Source organism: Pseudopipra pipra, chromosome 26 (genome assembly GCF_036250125.1).
Source record: "Pseudopipra pipra isolate bDixPip1 chromosome 26, bDixPip1.hap1, whole genome shotgun sequence".
NCBI lineage: Eukaryota > Metazoa > Chordata > Aves > Passeriformes > Pipridae > Pseudopipra > Pseudopipra pipra.
The window spans coordinates 4,886,027-4,902,701 of NC_087574.1; the positions used below are offsets into that span (position 1 = coordinate 4,886,027).

Below are 16,675 nucleotides of genomic sequence, written 5' to 3' on the forward strand. Positions count from 1 at the left end.
CCGGGGGGCACCGCGGCTCTCGCGAGAGCCCGCGCAACTCTCGCGAGAGCGCCTCCCTCTCACCCCCTCTCCTCCCTCCCTCTCCCCGCGGTCCCTCCTCCTCCTCCTCCTGCCGCCGCCCGTGCGCGAGCGCGCTCGTCCTCTCGCGAGATCCGCCGGGATGACGCTCCCACCCTCAGCGAACTTTTATTGGGGCGTGGGGCGGCGCCCCCTGGCGGCCGGCCCGCCGCGAAGCGCCATGGCGCCCGCGCCCGCTTCTCCCGCCGCTTCTCCCGCCGCGCCCTCCGAGGCTGCTGGCGCGCCGCCGCGTGGAGCCGTGCCCCGCCCCGCCGCACCGGCCGCTAACGGGCGGTTAACGCGCCGTTAAAAGGCTCCCGCAAGCCGCCGCCGCGCTGCGAGGTGGCTGTGAGGGGTGAGGGGGTGGGCGGGGCCTTGGCTGGCGGCGAAGCCACGCCCGCCGATGCGCGCGCGCCCCGGAAGTCTCGCGAGAGCTCCGGGGGCGGGGGGCGCAGCCGCGGGCGCAGCAGCAATGGCGGCGGCGGCCGCGGCCGTGTGAGGGAGGGCCAGGGCGGCCCGGCCCCGCCGCCGCCCCCAGCGCAGGGCCCCCCGGCCGCCACACCGGCACCGGCACCGGCCACGACACCGGCACCAACACCCCGACATGAAGGCGGCGCCGGGCGGCGCCGAGGGTGAGTGAGTGCGGCGCGGGAGCGCCCTGTGAGGGGACGGGGGTCGAGGCGCCGGGTCTGAGGAGCCACGGGCTGAGGTGTCGCCCTGGAAGGCGTGGAGAGCGAGGGTCGCAAAGGTGTGAGCGGTCTGGGGGTTCTCTGTGAGCTGGGCTGCTTAGGAAAGAGGAGGAGAGGGTACCCCGTGAACCCACACCCACAGCCATACAAATATCCTATTTGAGAGGGCAGCTCCCCAGTCCGTACAAATCTCGCAAATGCTCATACAAATATCCCCCTGGAGAGGCGACCCCCTCCATTTATACAAATATCCCAAATACCCGTACAAATATCTCGTTTGAAAGGGGATCCTGTCAATGTATACAAATATATGAAATACTCATGCAAATACCCCATTTGAGAGGGGATTCCATCAATCCATACAAATATGTCAAATACCCACAGAAATACCCAGTTGGAGAAGGGATCCCACCGATCCACAGAAACATCTCCAGACCCACCTGGGCCCTGAGGTCTGGGGTAAATCAGCAGCAGATAAATTTCTTTAGCCCAAAGGTGGGAGGTGTTTTGTAAAACCTCCAGCATTGCCTCGTGCTCTTCCCTGACTGCTCCTGTCCCCCAGAGGCGGAGAAGCTGAACAAGATGAGCTCCCTCCTGGAGAGGCTCCACGCCAAGTACAGCCAGAACAGGCCCTGGACAGAGACCATGAAGCTGGTCCGGCAGGTCATGGTGAGGCTTCCCAGGCTCTGCTTTCTTTTTGTGGTGGCTTCTCAGATCTCCTCAAGGTGTTTCTGTTTTTCCCCAAGGTTTTCACTCCCTCCTGGGTCACTGGGGTTGAGGGGTGTCAGTCCTTGCAGGGCATAGGGGAGGGAGGAATGTCCAAGCCCTCCCTGCTTGATGAGCCTTTGCCTTTGCTAATTACACGTTAATTTTCAGCTCAGTGCCAGGAAAAGGATCAAACTTGTGTTTTTTATTTGCTGTTTCAAGATACTGTTTTGTAGAGCAGTTTGCTCCCTGTTCAGTGATATTGAACACTGTGTTGGCTTAGTCAAAAGTTAGTTTGAAGTATTATTAGTTTGAAATATTAGTCTCTGGGAGTGAGTGGGGAAGGAGGAGCAGGAGGCAGGAGAGAGCTCCAGCAAAGCCCTTTGCACATATCCAGGTGCTAGAAGTGTGCCTGGCTCCTTATTTCTCTGCTCTCTCTCTTATAACTCTGAGTTTAGACCTGTTAAAAGTTGCTACAATCTGTTCTTCTGGCTGAGCAAGTTGCCAGAAAGCAAATAAATCAATTCCAGGCCTCCCTCTGTTACCTGCTCCCAAAGCAGGTACTGTTCTCCTGCAGGAACCAAGAGGACATGATTTGGGGATGAAATCTAACCTGCTTTTAGTTACCTCAAAAAACCTCACTTGGCTGCACAAAAGTTGCAATAATTCCTGAGGAATACACAAAAATGACCTTTTTTCTTCTTCTTTGTGACCAAGGAAAAGCGAGTTGTGCTGAACTCGGGGGGGCACCAGCACCTGGTGAGCTGCTTGGAGACACTGCAGAAGGCCCTGAAAGGTTGGTGTGTCCTCTGGGGGGTGAAATCCTGTGGGAATGCTCCATAAAAACACCCAGGGCGCTGCTGGCACATCTCCTGGTGCTCAGGTGAACATCAGCACACCCAGCTCAGAGCCAGGCAGGAGCAGGCAGGGTTGGCTGTGCTGCCTTTACTGGGAAAATCCTCTCTTTGCCCAGAGAAGCTGGGGCTGCCCCAGCCCTGGAAGTGTCCAAGGCCAGGCTGGATGGGGCTTGGAGCAACCTGGGCTAGTGGAAGGTGTCCCTGGCCATGGCAGGGGGTGGGACTGGATGAGCTTTAAGGTACAAGGAATTTTTAATCCATCCCTGGATTCTGTTTGCAGCAGAAGTTCCCTTCTCTCTGTGCAGTTTGGGAAGGTTTTGCTCTCTCTGTGCAGGTGGTTCTGCCTGTACTGGAGCACAGATCCTCTGTAGCTGCACGTGGGAAGGAGTGAGCAGACCTGGGGGAGGGACTGGCTGGTTGGGGTTGGGTTTATTGCTGATTTATCCCTTGGGGAGTGTCAGCTCATTGCAGTGAGCCCTGTTTCTGTCCTCTCCCCAGTCTCGTCCCTGCCTGCCATGACCGACCGCCTGGAGTCCATCGCCAGGCAGAGCGGGTGGGTCCCCTGAGCTCCCGGCCAAGACCTTCCCTGCTTCCCTGCCCACACCAGCCCCTCCTGCTGCTGCTGGGCCCGGGGGGTTGGTGTGCATCTCCCAGCAACCTCTGTTGTGTTTTCTCTGCCAAGCCTGGGGTCCCACCTGAGCGCCAACGGCACCGAGTGCTACATCACCTCGGACATGTTCTACGTGGAAGTGCAGCTGGACCCCACCGGGCTACTCTGTGATGTCAAGGTGGCCCACCATGGAGAGAACCCCGTGGTGGGTATTCCCAGGAAAGAGGGTGGGAATGCCTCTGTGGTTTTGGGATTGCTGTTCACCTCCATCTCGTTCGAGCGGAGGAAATGGGTTGTGTTGAATGTTCCCCAACACCTGGAGTTACACCTTTGCTGCTCGTTCTAGTGGGAAGTAAAGCCCTCCATGGAGTAGTTTGCTCCTGTGGGATAATCTGATTGATTACATATTAATGTGGATTAATAGCTGGAAAAGTTATTTGAGGAAGTTCTGTCTGTGATTCTGAGAATTTTGTGGAAGTTATCGCTGTGTTTCTGAGGAAAGGAAAGGGAAATTAATGGAATGGAAAGTACTAAAAGGGGGAATGCTGGAAGAAACTGGAAGAAAATGGCTTTATTGCCCTTCTGCACGTGGAGGAGAGTTTGAACTTGGTATTAAATTGGCCTCTTCTGATGACAGGCCATCTTTAATATCTACATAAAGTCATAGGTTTCCAACTTAAGGCTTCACAATTTGAAAAGTTTTTTTCAGGTAAGTCATTTAAGAGGAAATATTCTTGCTTGAATTTGTCCCAGTGGGGCTTAACGAGCAGAACTAGAACCAGAGCAAGGTGTGGTTGTGAGCCCTGGGCTGTTCCACAGGAAGAGCTGGTGCTCAGGAATTTTACTCTCCTGATATTTTCCAGTTGCTGTGCTGCACAAAGCCTGAAATCACTGCATCCCACACTGATATCCTTGTTCTTTCCTTTCCAGAGCTGTCCAGAACTGGTGCAGCACCTGAGGTGAGTAACAAGGTTTGCTGGTTGTGTTTTCTGACAGGTTTCTCTTTGCTGGGGTGATCTGATGGTATTTTCTGTCTGGAAACACAAAGTGTTTCATAACTGCTCCTTCCCCACAAAGTCTCTCCCCTTCTCCAGAGGGTTTACTGGCTTTGCTTCAGATCCCTGTGATTCTGGTTGCTCTGCAAAGGTGTCTCCAAAGCCACAGCATGGCTTAAACACTGAATCATTTAAAGGACACATTTTGTAGCTTTTATGTAGCAAAAGTCTCTTGTGAAGTGACTTTGTATTAACAACACTTCCTGTAAAAACCCCTTCTCTGTTACAAATTTGAATACTTGGTAACTTTCCCTCCTTTTTCCTTTCAGAGAGAAAAATTTTGATGAGTTTTCTAAACATCTGAGGGGGCTGGTGAACCTGTACAAGCTGCCAGGAGAGAAGTGAGTCTGGAATGTATTTATATCCCCACACATAAAAATCAAACAGGCCTAGACTACATTTATTTGTATCTACATATATAAAAGGAAACAAACTTTCAAGCTGTAGGTGTGCACTGAGCAGTTCAAGTTTTCTTATGTTGTTCTGTTGTTGTTTTTTTCTTTTTCCTCAGCAAACTTAAAACTAAAATGTACTTGGCTCTGCAGTCCCTGGAGTTGGATCTCCAAAAGATGGCTGGGATGTACTGGTAAGGATGGGTGGGTTTTATGTGTGTAAATACGTGCTCAGGGCTCTGAGAAACTCCTTTTTAACTGCAGAATTCAACTGAGAGTCTCAAAGGCAAAGTAATAAGTTTGTAAACAGATAGATTCCCAAGAAACTGGGAAACTTCTGACCATCTTTCACTGCTGTAGGTTTGGTGGATAAACCAGCCATGCTCTAGAGAGTAAAACAGCTTTTGTTCTGGCTGTAACAGTGCAAAGTTTAGAATCAGCCCCTCTGGGACCCAGAAATGTGTGTTTTGAGCTAAAATCTTGGACTCAGCATGTGGATTTTGGCTTGTTACAGACTGATTTCCTCTCTTGCAGGCAAGCCACCAATGCCAACCCCCTCGACAAGATTCTCCATGGCAGTGTTGGTTATCTCACCCCCAGGAGTGGAGGTACCTGCGATTGACACTTAAAAAAGGAATTAATTAAAATTCCTTTGCTCAGGGTCCCTTTTTGCAGGTGTTGGTTTCACACGAGCTGATGGCAGAGCTAGAAAATAATAATAATAATAATCAAACTCAAAGGGGGACGAGGTGGTTGGGTGTCTGTGTGGTCTTGGGGGTCGGCAGTGAGCAGGTTGATTGTCAGGATGCCTGACCAGAAGCTCCTGTCCCCCAGGTCTGCTGATGAACCTCAAATATTACGTGTCCCCCTACGATTTATTTGAGGACGGCACCGGAGCCCCCGTGATCCTGCATGAGAACAATGGTAGGTCAGCTCTGCAAGTGGGGTGGGCTCCTGCTGCCTGAGGGAGAGGAGGAGGAAGCACAGATCTGGACTGGGTCACCCTGGAATATGGGAAAGTCACAGCTTGGCTTACTGAGGACACGGGTTTAGTGAGCCCGGGTGTAAACGCTGGCCCAGGCCACCATTGTCTTGAACTTTGTGGCTGTGCTGGAGGTAGAACTGGGCTCCTGATGGGGTGACAGTCTGCAGACAGAGCCTTTTCATTAGGCAGAATCTCATTTTAAAATAGAGTAATCCTTTGAAACTGCACAGCCAGTACGTCAGCTCTCTGGTGTCTCAGCTCTATACTGGTTCTCCTTCAGTCACTGAGCTTTACTTCTGTATTACAGAGTGAATCAGGCACAGGATGTGATCCTTGGGGTGTCCTGGGCAGGGCCAGGAGTTGAACTCAATGATCCTGATGGGTCACTTCCAACTCAGGATGTTCTATGATTCCATGATTTATTTTTCTATTACTGGAATAGAAACATAGAATCACACAGAACGCTTTGGGTTGGAAGTAACTTAGAGCCCATCCAGTCCCACCTCCTGCTATTCCAGCTTCCACTAGGCCAGGTTTCTCCAAGCTCTGTCCATCCTGGCCTTGGGCTCTTCCAGGGATGGGGAGTTTATTTAACTCATGAAGTATGTAACGTATAAAACTCGCATTGGTGTTTTTTCCCATCAGCTCACGTTACAGTTGGGTTCTTTCCCTGTTCCCCTGCAGTTCCTCGCTCGCTGGGTATGAACGTGGCCGTGACAGTCGAGGGCACCATGACCATGCACAAGCTTCCCATTGCTCCCCTGATCATGGGCTCCCACCCCGTGGACAGCAAAGGGTAAGGGCAGGACAGGAGTCCCACACTCCATCCTCAGCTGCAGTCAGAGAGGGGAGGTGGCTGCATTGTACAAATGATGTATGTGCTGTCTCTAAGCCAAGAAACACCTATTTCAGGACTCTGACGTGCTTTGGAGCAGCGTCTTTATTTTTAATATATCTTTGAGCAAACATAAATGCCATGTCAGGTGTTCACAGCAGAAGCCAGAGCCGTGCCCTGCTCCTAATCCCACCTGTTATCCCCCCACTGTCCCAGGACCCCGTCCTTCTCCTCCATCACCAGTGCCAACAGCGTGGATTTACCGGCCTGCTTCTTCCTGAAGTTCCCACGTCCCATCCCGGTGTCTCGAGCTTTCATTCAGAAACTCCAGAGCTGCACAGGTGGGTTGCAGACCTGTCAAGACACATTCCCTGGGGTTCTATGGATGTTTCCCTGGTTTCTGTCCATAAGTGCTGCCGATTTCTAACGTGGGCCAGGGGATTTTTGCTTGAGGTTTCGTGGTGGTCGCGGCAAAACCCGGACGGGCTTCCCGGCGTCTTTTCCTGGCTCCTGCCGTCATTCTGTGCCCTCTTGTGCCCTCAGGGATCCCGCTGTTTGACACCCCGCCCACGTTTGTTCCCCTGTACGAGCTGATCACGCAGTTTGAGCTCTCCAAGGAGGCTGATCCCCTGCCCTTGAACCACAACATGCGCTTCTACGCCGTAAGTGTGCTGTCACAGCCAGCCTGGGACGCTCGGGGCAGCCTTTGGGGGGGTTCAGCTCCTTCAGGTGTCTTCCAAGTAAGGTAAAGGAAGTTGGTTCAGCATTTATTAACAACGAGCTATCCATTATTAACCAGAGCTATCCAAGCATTAGGATTCGGGTACAGACAGGAGGCCCTGGCACAGGTTGCCCAGAGAAGCTGTGGCTGCCCCTGGATCCCTGGAAGTGTCCAAGGCCAGGTTGGATGGGGCTTGGAGCAACCTGGGCTGGTGGAAGGTGTCCCTGCCCATGGCAGGGTGTGGAACTGGATCATCTTTAAGGTCCTTTCCAACCCAAACCATTCCATAATGACCATGGTAATTAGGAAAATTAGGTGATGAGAAATGCTTTGCTGTTGGGGTGCAGCTGCAGAGAGGAGAGCAGAGGTGTGGGGCTGAGCCTTCCCAGGATCTGTCCCTTCCTCTTGTCCGGGCTGTGGTGTGTGGCTGAATGAATTGCATCAGCCTGGGAGAAATCCTGATCCTTAAATTTATCTCCTGTCAACTCCAGAGGATTCTCCCCTTGGAAGGGCTGCCATACCATGTGAAACTGTTTTAGTGGGAACAGTGAATGCTGTTGGGCAGTTCCACTTCTGAGGAGCCAAAATCATGTTTTCCTCGTTCAGATTGGAAGGAAAACATTCTCATTGTTTGTCCCTTTCATCCAGAAGGGTGGTTTGGTGTCACTGGGATCTGGACGCTGCTCTGTCCTTCTAAATGTCCATTATCCCCTTCCACCCAGTTGGACTAAAGCCCAAACTGTCTTGTCAGGCTCTTCCAGGACAGCAGCACTGTTACTTCCTGAACAAGGACGCCCCTCTCCCGGATGGAAGGAGCCTCCAGGGCACTCTGATCAGTAAAATCGCCTTCCAGCACCCGGGCAGGGTTCCCCTCATCCTCAACCTCATCAGGCACCAGGTGGCCTACAACACCCTCATCGGCAGCTGCGTCAAGAGGACAGTCCTCAAGGAAGGTGGGTGCCACAGCCAGTGGGACCTGATGTGGGGATCATAGACCCTGGGTACTTTTCCCAGATGCAGGAATAAAAAATGAGATCTGAGCCGCTTGCCTTATTTTTTTTTTTCCCCTGGTTCATCTCCCATGTTCCCTCAGTTACCAGTTCCCGTGTCTTTCAGATTCTCCCGGGATCCTGCAGTTTGAGGTTTGCCCTCTCTCCGACTCCTGTTTCAGTGTCTCCTTCCAGCACCCCGTGAACGACTCCCTGGTGTGTGGTAAGTGGGCTCAGTGACACCAGGAGGGGGTTTTTGGGAAGGCTGGCAGGGTCTCCTTGCCCTGTGTGCAGGGCTCTGACCTCTCCCAAACTCTCTCTTCCAGTGGTGATGGATGTGCAGGACTCCACCCACGTGAACTGTAAGCTGTACAAGGGGCTGTCCGACGCCCTTATCTGTACAGATGATTTCATTGCCAAAGTTGTTCAAAGGTAAGCTGGAATCCTGTCCCTCCTCGCACTCCCAGTCCCACAGATGAGCTCTGCTCTGCCTCATGTTTATCCAGCACTTTTGGAGCTGTTCTGTGGGTGGGTGGTTGGAAGAGGGGAAAGCTCAGAGCACTCCTGAAAATTCCATCCCAGGCATTGACCCAGAGCTGGTTATTTTTGAGTTGGTTGTTTGCACAGAGCTTTTATCGGGGTTCCTCCACCTCAGCCACATTCAGAACAGAGCAGGACATTCCCAGGGCAAGGACAGCTGTTAAACTGCCACCTTTGGAGTGAGAAGAGCTGGTTTTGCTTCCAGCACGTTATAGATTTGTCCTCCCTGAGTAGAATGTGGTGGTATCATTGATTTTTGATCAATGATCTACTGGAAGGTGACCCTGCCCATTGCAGGGGGTGGAACTGGGTGGGCTTTAAGGTCCCTTCCAAGCCAAACCATTCCATGATGGTACAATTGCATCCTGTGCTTTTGAACTACAAGATGATGATCTCTCAGCTGTTAATTGTTGGAGTTAATTGGTTCTCTGTGATTGCAAGGAGGTGCATAAAGGCACAGGTGTCTCCTGGCTGGGTAAGTGTGGTGGGATAAGTGTAAATCCAAGCAGAACAGGAGGACATTTACCTGCTGTGGAACCCTGGACCTGCTGCTCTCCTGTGCAAGCCCCTCAGTGGTTGTTTTGTGGCTGGTGAAGGTGCAAAGCCCTGCAGTGCCCTTTGCTGACCCCTTGCTGTGTGTTGCAGGTGCATGTCCATCCCCGTGACCATGAGGGCGATCCGTAGGAAAGCAGAAACCATTCAAGCTGACACCCCAGCCCTGTCCCTCATTGCAGAGACAGTGGAAGACATGGTGAAGAAAAACCTGCCCCCCGCCAGCAGCCCAGGGTATGGCATGACCACAGGCAGCAACCCAATGAGCGGGACCACCACCCCAACCAACACTTTTCCTGGGGGGCCCATCACTACTTTGTTTAACATGAGCATAAGCATGAAAGAGAGGCATGACTCGGTGGGCCATGGGGAGGACTTCAGCAAAGTGTCTCAGAACCCTATTCTCACTAGTTTGTTGCAGATCACAGGGAATGTGGGGTCAACCCTTGGCTCAAGTCCGACCCCCCCCCACCACACACCACCACCAGTATCCTCACCAGCCAGCAACACCAAGAACCACCCCATGCTCATGAACCTCCTTAAGGAGAATCCCCCTCAGGATTTCTCCACCCTGTATGGGAGCAGCCCCCTGGAAAGGCAGAACTCTTCCTCTGGCTCCCCCAGGATGGAGATGGGCCCCGGGGGGAATAAGCAAAAGAAAAAAAAATCCCGCGTGCCGGCCGACAAGCCCAAGCACCAGACTGAGGACGATTTCCAGAGGGAGCTCTTCTCCATGGACGTTGACTCCCAGAACCCCATTTTTGACGTGAACATGACCGCAGACACCCTGGACACCCCCCACATTACTCCAGCCCCCAGCCAGTGCAGCACTCCTCCCGCCACCTACCCCCAGGCGCTGCCCCACGCCCAGCCCAGCATCCAGAGGATGGTCCGTCTGTCCAGCTCCGACAGCATCGGGCCCGACGTCACCGACATCCTCTCCGACATAGCGGAGGAGGCCTCCAAGCTGCCCCCCAGCACCGAGGACTGCCCACCCATGGGGACTCCGGTCCGAGACTCCTCTAGTTCAGGACATTCACAAAGTGCCCTCTTTGACCCCGATGTGTTTCAGGCCAACAGCAGTGAGAACCCCTACACAGACCCCGCAGACCTGATCGCTGACGCCGCTGTGAGCCCCAACAGCGACTCCTCCAACCATTTCTTCCCAGACGGAGTAGATTTCAACCCCGACTTGCTCAACAGTCAGAGCCAGAGTGGTTTTGGGGAGGAGTACTTTGATGAGAGCAGTCAGAGTGGAGACACTGATGATTTCAAGGGCTATGCATCCCAGGCTCTAACTAACTTAGGGGTGCAGGTCCTGGGGGCTGACGGGGGGGAAAATAAATTTAAGGGGAGCAATCCATCGGACACGGTGGATTTCAGTATTATTGCAGCTGCCAGCAAAGCTCTGGGCTCCTCGGACATCATGGAGCACCACAGTGGAGGTCAGAGCCCCTTGCTGAACACAGGGGATCTGGGAAAGGAGAAGTCTCAGAAACGGGTAAAGGAGGGCAATGGGTCTGGAAGTGCCATGGCAGGGGCAGGGATAGACGGGAAGCCAGGGAAGCGCAGCCGGACCCCATCCAGCGATGGGAAAAGTAAGGAGAAACTTCCGAAGCGGAAGAAGCAGGAGACAGATGGGAAATCTCCATCTCACAGCTCATCAAACAGGCCCTTCACACCGCCGGCCAGCACAGGTGGGTCCAAATCTCCAGGGAGCTCGGGCAGATCTCAGACTCCTCCTGGGGTGGCCACTCCCCCTATTCCAAAAATAACCATCCAGATCCCCAAAGGAACAGTGACTGTTGGCAAACCGTCGTCGCACGGTCAGTACACGAGCAGTGGTTCTGTCACCTCCTCCAGCAGCAAAAGCCATCATAGCCATTCTTCCTCCTCCTCCTCTTCTTCCTCCTCTTCGACCTCAGGCAAAATTAAAAGCAAATCAGAAGGGTCTTCTGGCTCAAAGATGAGCAGCAGCCTCTACTCGGGCCAGGGCGGCTCCGGGTCGGGTCAGTCCAAGGGCTCGGCCCAGTCGGTGGGAAAGCCGGGATCCTCCCCCATCACCAAGCACGGCCTCAGCACCGGCTCTGGCAGCACCAAGATGAAACCTCAAGGAAAGCCATCGTCGCTCATGAACCCTTCCATGAGCAAACCCAACATCTCCCCGTCCCACTCGCGGCCCTCGGGGGGGTCTGACAAACTTGCCTCTCCCATGAAGCCCGTCCCAGGCACTCCCCCGTCATCTAAAGCAAAGTCCCCCATCAGTTCAGGCTCTGGTGGGTCCCATATGTCCGGGACTGGGTCAGGCTCGAGCATGAAATCCTCTTCAGGAATGGGATCCTCTGGGTCCATGTCGCAGAAACCACCTCCCTCGTCAAATTCCTCCACGGCATCTTCCTCTTCCTTTTCGTCCAGCGGGTCTTCCATGTCCTCCTCCCAGAACCAGCATGGAAGTTCCAAGGGCAAGTCTCCGAGCAGGAACAAGAAGCCCTCCCTGACTGCAGTCATAGACAAGCTGAAGCACGGGGTGGTCACCAGTGGGCCCGGCGGGGACGACCCCATGGACGGACAGATGGGGCCCAGCTCCAATTCCTCAGGCCATGCCATGTCCTCCAAACACAACATGTCCGGGGGGGAGTTCCAGGGCAAACGGGAGAAGAGCGACAAGGAGAAATCCAAGGTCTCTGTTTCCGGAGGGTCCGGCGACTCCTCCAAGAAGAACTCGGATTCCAAAAGCGTCGGGAGCACCGGGGTGGCCAAAATCATCATCAGCAAACACGACGGCGGCTCCCCCAGCATCAAGGCCAAAGTCACCCTGCAGAAACCCGGGGAGGGCGGCGGGGACGGGCTCAGGCCCCAGATGGCCTCGTCCAAAAGCTACGGATCCCCCCTGATCAGCGGGTCCACCCCGAAGCACGAGCGCTGCTCCCCCAGCCACAGCAAGTCCCCGGCCTACACCCCCCAGAACATCGACAGCGAGAGCGAGTCCGGCTCCTCCATCGCTGAGAAGTCCTACCAGAACAGCCCCAGCTCCGACGACGGCATCCGGCCCCTGCCCGAGTACAGCGCCGAGAAGCACAAGAAGCACAAAAAGGAGAAGAAGAAAGTGAAGGACAAAGACCGGGACAGAGAGCGCGACCGGGACAAGGACAGGGACAAGAAGAAGTCCCACGGGATGAAGCCGGAGAGCTGGTCCAAGTCCCCGATCTCGGCGGAGCAGCCGCTCTCCATGGCCGGCAGCGCCATCCTGGCGGCCGAGAGGCCGTCCCGGGCCAGCCCCGAGTTCCTCATCGGGGAGGAGGATGATGATCTCATGGATGTGGCTCTAATTGGCAATTAGTTCTCTGACAGGAGCTGTCTGCAGGGTCCTGGGGGGGGAAGGAAGGAAGGAAGGAAGGAAGGAAGGATCCATCCCAAACCCACCACGAGTGTGTGTTTGGAGAGGGAAAAAAAAGTATTTCCAAGGTATTTCCAAGATTTTCAGATCGCCAGGGTCTGAGCAGGAGGTGTGAGTGCCAGCACCTGCAGGCACTTCCACTCATCCTGAACTTACAAGTATTATCATCCCACTGGTGGAGTCCTGCGGGTGAAGCTGATTGTGGGAATGTGGGAGCAGCCCCCAAACTGGGGCCAACACAGACATAGGCTGGTCTGGGACATCCCAGTCCCTCTGCCCCCATCCCATTCAGGAGAAGTTCCTTTTGGATGTAGGAAGTTTTAAAGCTGTTATTTTAGGAAATGTTTTAGGGGTTGGGTTTTATTCTTTGGAAGAAGGAAAACTGTGAGGGTTTTAATTTATTTGATTTCCGTGGCGTTTCTTCACCCAATGCCCAGCTCAGGGCGGGCTCTGCGTCCTCCTGGAGATCAGGATTTTATCCCAGGTCACAGCACTGAAGGGTTTCTGCCTTGGGTTTGACTTCCCTTTTTTTTTAGCTATTTATTCAGCTCCACATGGGAATGCCCTGTGCTCCTTGTTATCCCCAAAGGGAATTTGGGCAGCTCTGGTGATGTTGGTGACGTCCTGGCACGGTGGAATTCCAGCAGATCTCAGTTGGAAAGGGGCTCCTGTCTCCATCCGAGCGCTGCTTCCCTGGGAGCTTCCCTGGAATCCCCTCGTGCTCCTCAGCTGGGAACTGTGGTCACACACCCAGGGATTAGTCTGGTGTCCTGCTTGGCACTGGCAGTGCCTGGAGAACAGTCCCTGAGCAGCTCAGCTGGGAGAAGAGTTGCAGCAGAAGTGCTGATTTCCTTAAAAGATGGATTTTGCTCTTTTGGCTGGAATGAGGAGCATGACTCAGGCGTCCTCTGGGTCCTGGCTGCTCTTGTGGTCCCTGAAAGGAAAGGAGGCTCAGGGGAGTGGTTTTATTTTTAAAAGCAGTTTCATCTGATTCACTCGAGAGGAATGTGGGAAATCAGGAGTTCTGCAAACACATCTCCTTTGGGATCATGGACTGAGTGGGATCACGGACTCCTGCTCCCACTGGAATTTGCTGTCTGTTCCTGGAGACCAGGATTTCCCTGTGGGAACGAGGTTCTGCTTCCTTTTTGGGGCCTCAGCAAGAAAAGGTGTCAAGGATTTGAGTTCCCTTTAAACCACTGAGATTTCCCATCCTGGGCTCACCCCGAGGATACCCCAGGAAAGCTGTTTCTTTTCCAGCTCTTTGGAAAGGCCAATGTCTTTGTCCCGTTAATTGTAGGGATTTTTCACCTCTTCCTCCTGCCTCCAACTGAATTCCAGAATGTGGGAGTCTTGGAGTTCTCCCAAGCCCTCCCAGCTCTGGAGAACTTTCCCTTCCTGTATTATCCAATATTTATCCTTTGTCCTGGGCACTGCAGCCTCCCCCTCCCCAGCGCTCCAGGGGCTGGAATGATAGGAAAATGGGAAACAAATCCCAACCTGGAGCAAATCCCCTTATCAGCATTGGAATCATGTGACTGCCACGACGAGGATGTAAGGAATACAGTGCCAGAGGAATTTACCTGGAGCCCCTGCACTGGGAATGACACCGGCTTGGCCTCCGGAGGGATCCTGGCCCCTCTCCCGTGTTTATTTAACTCGTTTTTATGACAAAACCCCCTTTGATCCCTTCCCAGTTGTATGAGGGCACAACCAGCCTTCCCAAAGAAGAGCTTTCAAGTGGAATCCAGGCTGGGAATCCCCCAGGAGCCGTGTTTTCCTGCTTGGAAACACACGAAAAATTGGAAGGAAATCCCGTCCAGCAGCAAAATGAACACAGAAAACGTGTTTTAGAGGAACAAACTGCACACGTTTCCTTTCCCCTCACCCAGACCAAAGCTCAGTATCCAAAATTCCCCCCCTGTGGAAGGTGGGAACAGAGGGAACAACGTCTCCTCTGGCCACTGCCAGAGACACAGGTCCCAAATTTAAAGCTTTTCCCCCCGTTTTGGTGCCCTGTCCCCTTCCAATGACAAGTCCTGTGAGATAACTGAGGTGTGAGACCGCACAGAGGCTCTCTGGGCTCCGAGAAATGGTTTATTTTTGAGCTATTTTTGCTTATTCTCGATGATTTTACATCTTTCAGTATTTTGGAAAGATTAAAATAAAGTGAAAATAAAAAAAAAATAGTGAGGCAAATCTTTTAATCTCAGGTGGTGAAGCCAACACGGAGATTAAAAGAAGCTGGTTCTTTCCTCGCTGATCATGCTGTACATAAACCCCTGAGCTGGAGAAAGCGCTGGAATTGTAAATAATCCCGGCTCCCGCGGCAGCTTTTTGGGGCGGAAAGTGGAATTTTGACTTTTTTTTGAAATATTGCAGAGATCACGTTTATTTACATGCAAATAAACCCCTTTGGTACAAAGAGCTCTCGTGGGGTTTTTTTTTTGGGGGGGGGAGAGGCGGGGAAATGGGGGGGGCGATCCCCGCCACGCTTGATTTTCCCGCGGGAATGACATCATCGTGACGTCACGCCGACGCGCGGCGCTGATTGGCGGAGCGCGGCGGTCCCGGAAGGGACGGGCGGGGGACGCCCCCCCCCCCAAGCCGGGACCCCCCGATCCCCGCAGCCCCCCCGGGACCGGGGGGACGATCCTGCGGGTCCCGGAGCCCCCCGGGAAAAAGGGGGGAGGGGGCAGCGCCCCTGCCCGCCCTCCCCCTCCCCAGCCGGGGGAGGGGGCGGCAGGACCCCGGCGGCGGCGCGATGGGGGCGGCGGCCTGCGGGGTAGGTGGGGGGGCAGCCCCGGGGTGTCCCCTGAGCCCCCTCCCTTCTGACCCCCCCAGGACAGCCCCGGCCCCCGGCCTATTCCCCCGGAGCAGCCCCGGGCCCGAACCACCTCCCTTTTCCCTCTCCCAGTCTCGGTCCCCGTCCCCTCGCCCACCTCGGGGCAGCCGCTATCCCGGACCCCCCCGCCCGCCCGGATCCCTCTCTCCTTCCCCTCGGCCCCCCTCTCCTCCCGCGGGGCACCCGGACCCCCGTCCACCCTCCCCTTTTCCCCTCAACCTGGGGCACCCCCTCGCCTCCTTCCTCGCCCCCATCGTCCCCTCGGCCCCCCCGGGGCAGCTCCGGATCCCCCCACCCTGCTCTTCCTCTCCCCAGTGTGTGTGTCCTCCCTTCCCCTTCCCCCCTTCCCTTTCCCTCCCAGGACATCCCCAATCCCTCTTCTCCCCACCGTGTGTCCCCCCTCCACCTCCTCCTTTCCCTTCCCCCCGCTTTGCCCCCCCCCCCCCCGGTTCTTCCCCCCGACCCTCCTTCCCCCCGGGGCACCTCTGTGTGTGTGTCCCCTTCCCCCTCCCTTGTCCCTCTCTACCCCATTCCTATTCCCTCTCCCTCCCCATTCCCATTCCTATTCCCATTCTCTCCTCTTTCACCCCCCATTCCCATTCCTTCCTCTTTTACCCCTCATTCCCATTCCTTCCTGTCCCCGCCATTCCCATTCCCTGTCCCACTCCCATTACCCCTTTCCCCCCTCTGTCCATTCCCATTCCAATTCCCGTTCCCATTTCCCCCTCTTTCACCCCCCACTCCCGTTCCCATTCCCTGCCCCCTCCATCCCATTCCCCGTTTCCCCCATCCCCATTCCCTTTCCCCCCCACATTCCCTCTCCCACTTCCCGTTTCCCCCCATTCCCATTCCCCGTTTCCCCCATCCCTGCTCCCATTCCCCATTCCCTCCCCACTCCCATTCCCCTATTCCCGCTCCCTATTCCCCCCATTCCTGTTCCCTATCCCCCCCATTCCCGTTCCCTATTCCCCCCATTCCCCTCCATTCCCATTCCCGCTCCCATTCCCTATTCCTGCTCCCATTCCCTATTCCCGCTCCTATTCCCTATTCCCCCCATTCCCATTCCCTATTCCCTCCCATTCCCTATTCCCCCCATTCCCACTCCCATTCCCGCTTTCATTGCCCCCCATTCCCTATTCCCATTCCCTATTCCCATTCCTTATTCCCATTCCCATTCCCACTCCCATTCCCTATTCCTCCCCACTCCCATTCCCATTCCCATTCCCACTCCCATTCCCACTCTCATTGCCCCCCCATTCCCGCTCCCATTCCCTATTCCCCCCCATTCCCGCTCCCATTCCCTATTCCCCCCCATTCCCGCTCCAATTCCCTATTCCCCCCATTCCCATTCCCCATTCCCCCCCATTCCCATTCCCATTCCCATTCCCCCTGCCATTCCCGCTCCAATTCCCTATTCCCCCCCATTCCCATTCCCATTCCCACTCC

General features: G+C 54.7%; 2 protein-coding genes across 3 annotated transcripts in view; both read left to right on the forward strand.

The window, feature by feature from the left end:
- The first annotated feature begins 493 nt into the window (after positions 1 to 493).
- Positions 494 to 14,811, forward strand: MED1 (mediator complex subunit 1). 2 transcript variants are annotated; one of them, XM_064636921.1, is made up of 17 exons: positions 494 to 689; positions 1,309 to 1,415; positions 2,169 to 2,247; positions 2,807 to 2,861; positions 2,991 to 3,123; positions 3,849 to 3,877; positions 4,243 to 4,314; positions 4,485 to 4,559; positions 4,900 to 4,973; positions 5,200 to 5,289; positions 6,035 to 6,146; positions 6,402 to 6,526; positions 6,729 to 6,847; positions 7,658 to 7,859; positions 8,023 to 8,118; positions 8,222 to 8,327; positions 9,081 to 14,811. In XM_064636921.1, exons 1-17 carry the CDS (start codon positions 662 to 664, stop codon positions 12,325 to 12,327), a joined length of 4,749 nt encoding a protein of 1,582 aa, XP_064492991.1. In that variant the 5' UTR covers positions 494 to 661; the 3' UTR covers positions 12,328 to 14,811. The 2 variants fall into 2 exon arrangements, with proteins under 2 accessions (XP_064492991.1, XP_064492992.1); XM_064636922.1 differs by lacking the exon at positions 494 to 689 and adding an exon at positions 730 to 805.
- A 212-nt stretch (positions 14,812 to 15,023) lies between these two features.
- The window catches only part of FBXL20 (F-box and leucine rich repeat protein 20), a 35,236-nt gene continuing 33,584 nt past the window's right edge, over positions 15,024 to 16,675 (forward strand). Inside the window, exon 1 of the mRNA XM_064636930.1 lies at positions 15,024 to 15,169. Within this exon, the coding sequence (XP_064493000.1) occupies positions 15,149 to 15,169 (21 nt within the window). The 5' untranslated portion in view covers positions 15,024 to 15,148. The remainder of the gene's footprint in view (positions 15,170 to 16,675) is intronic.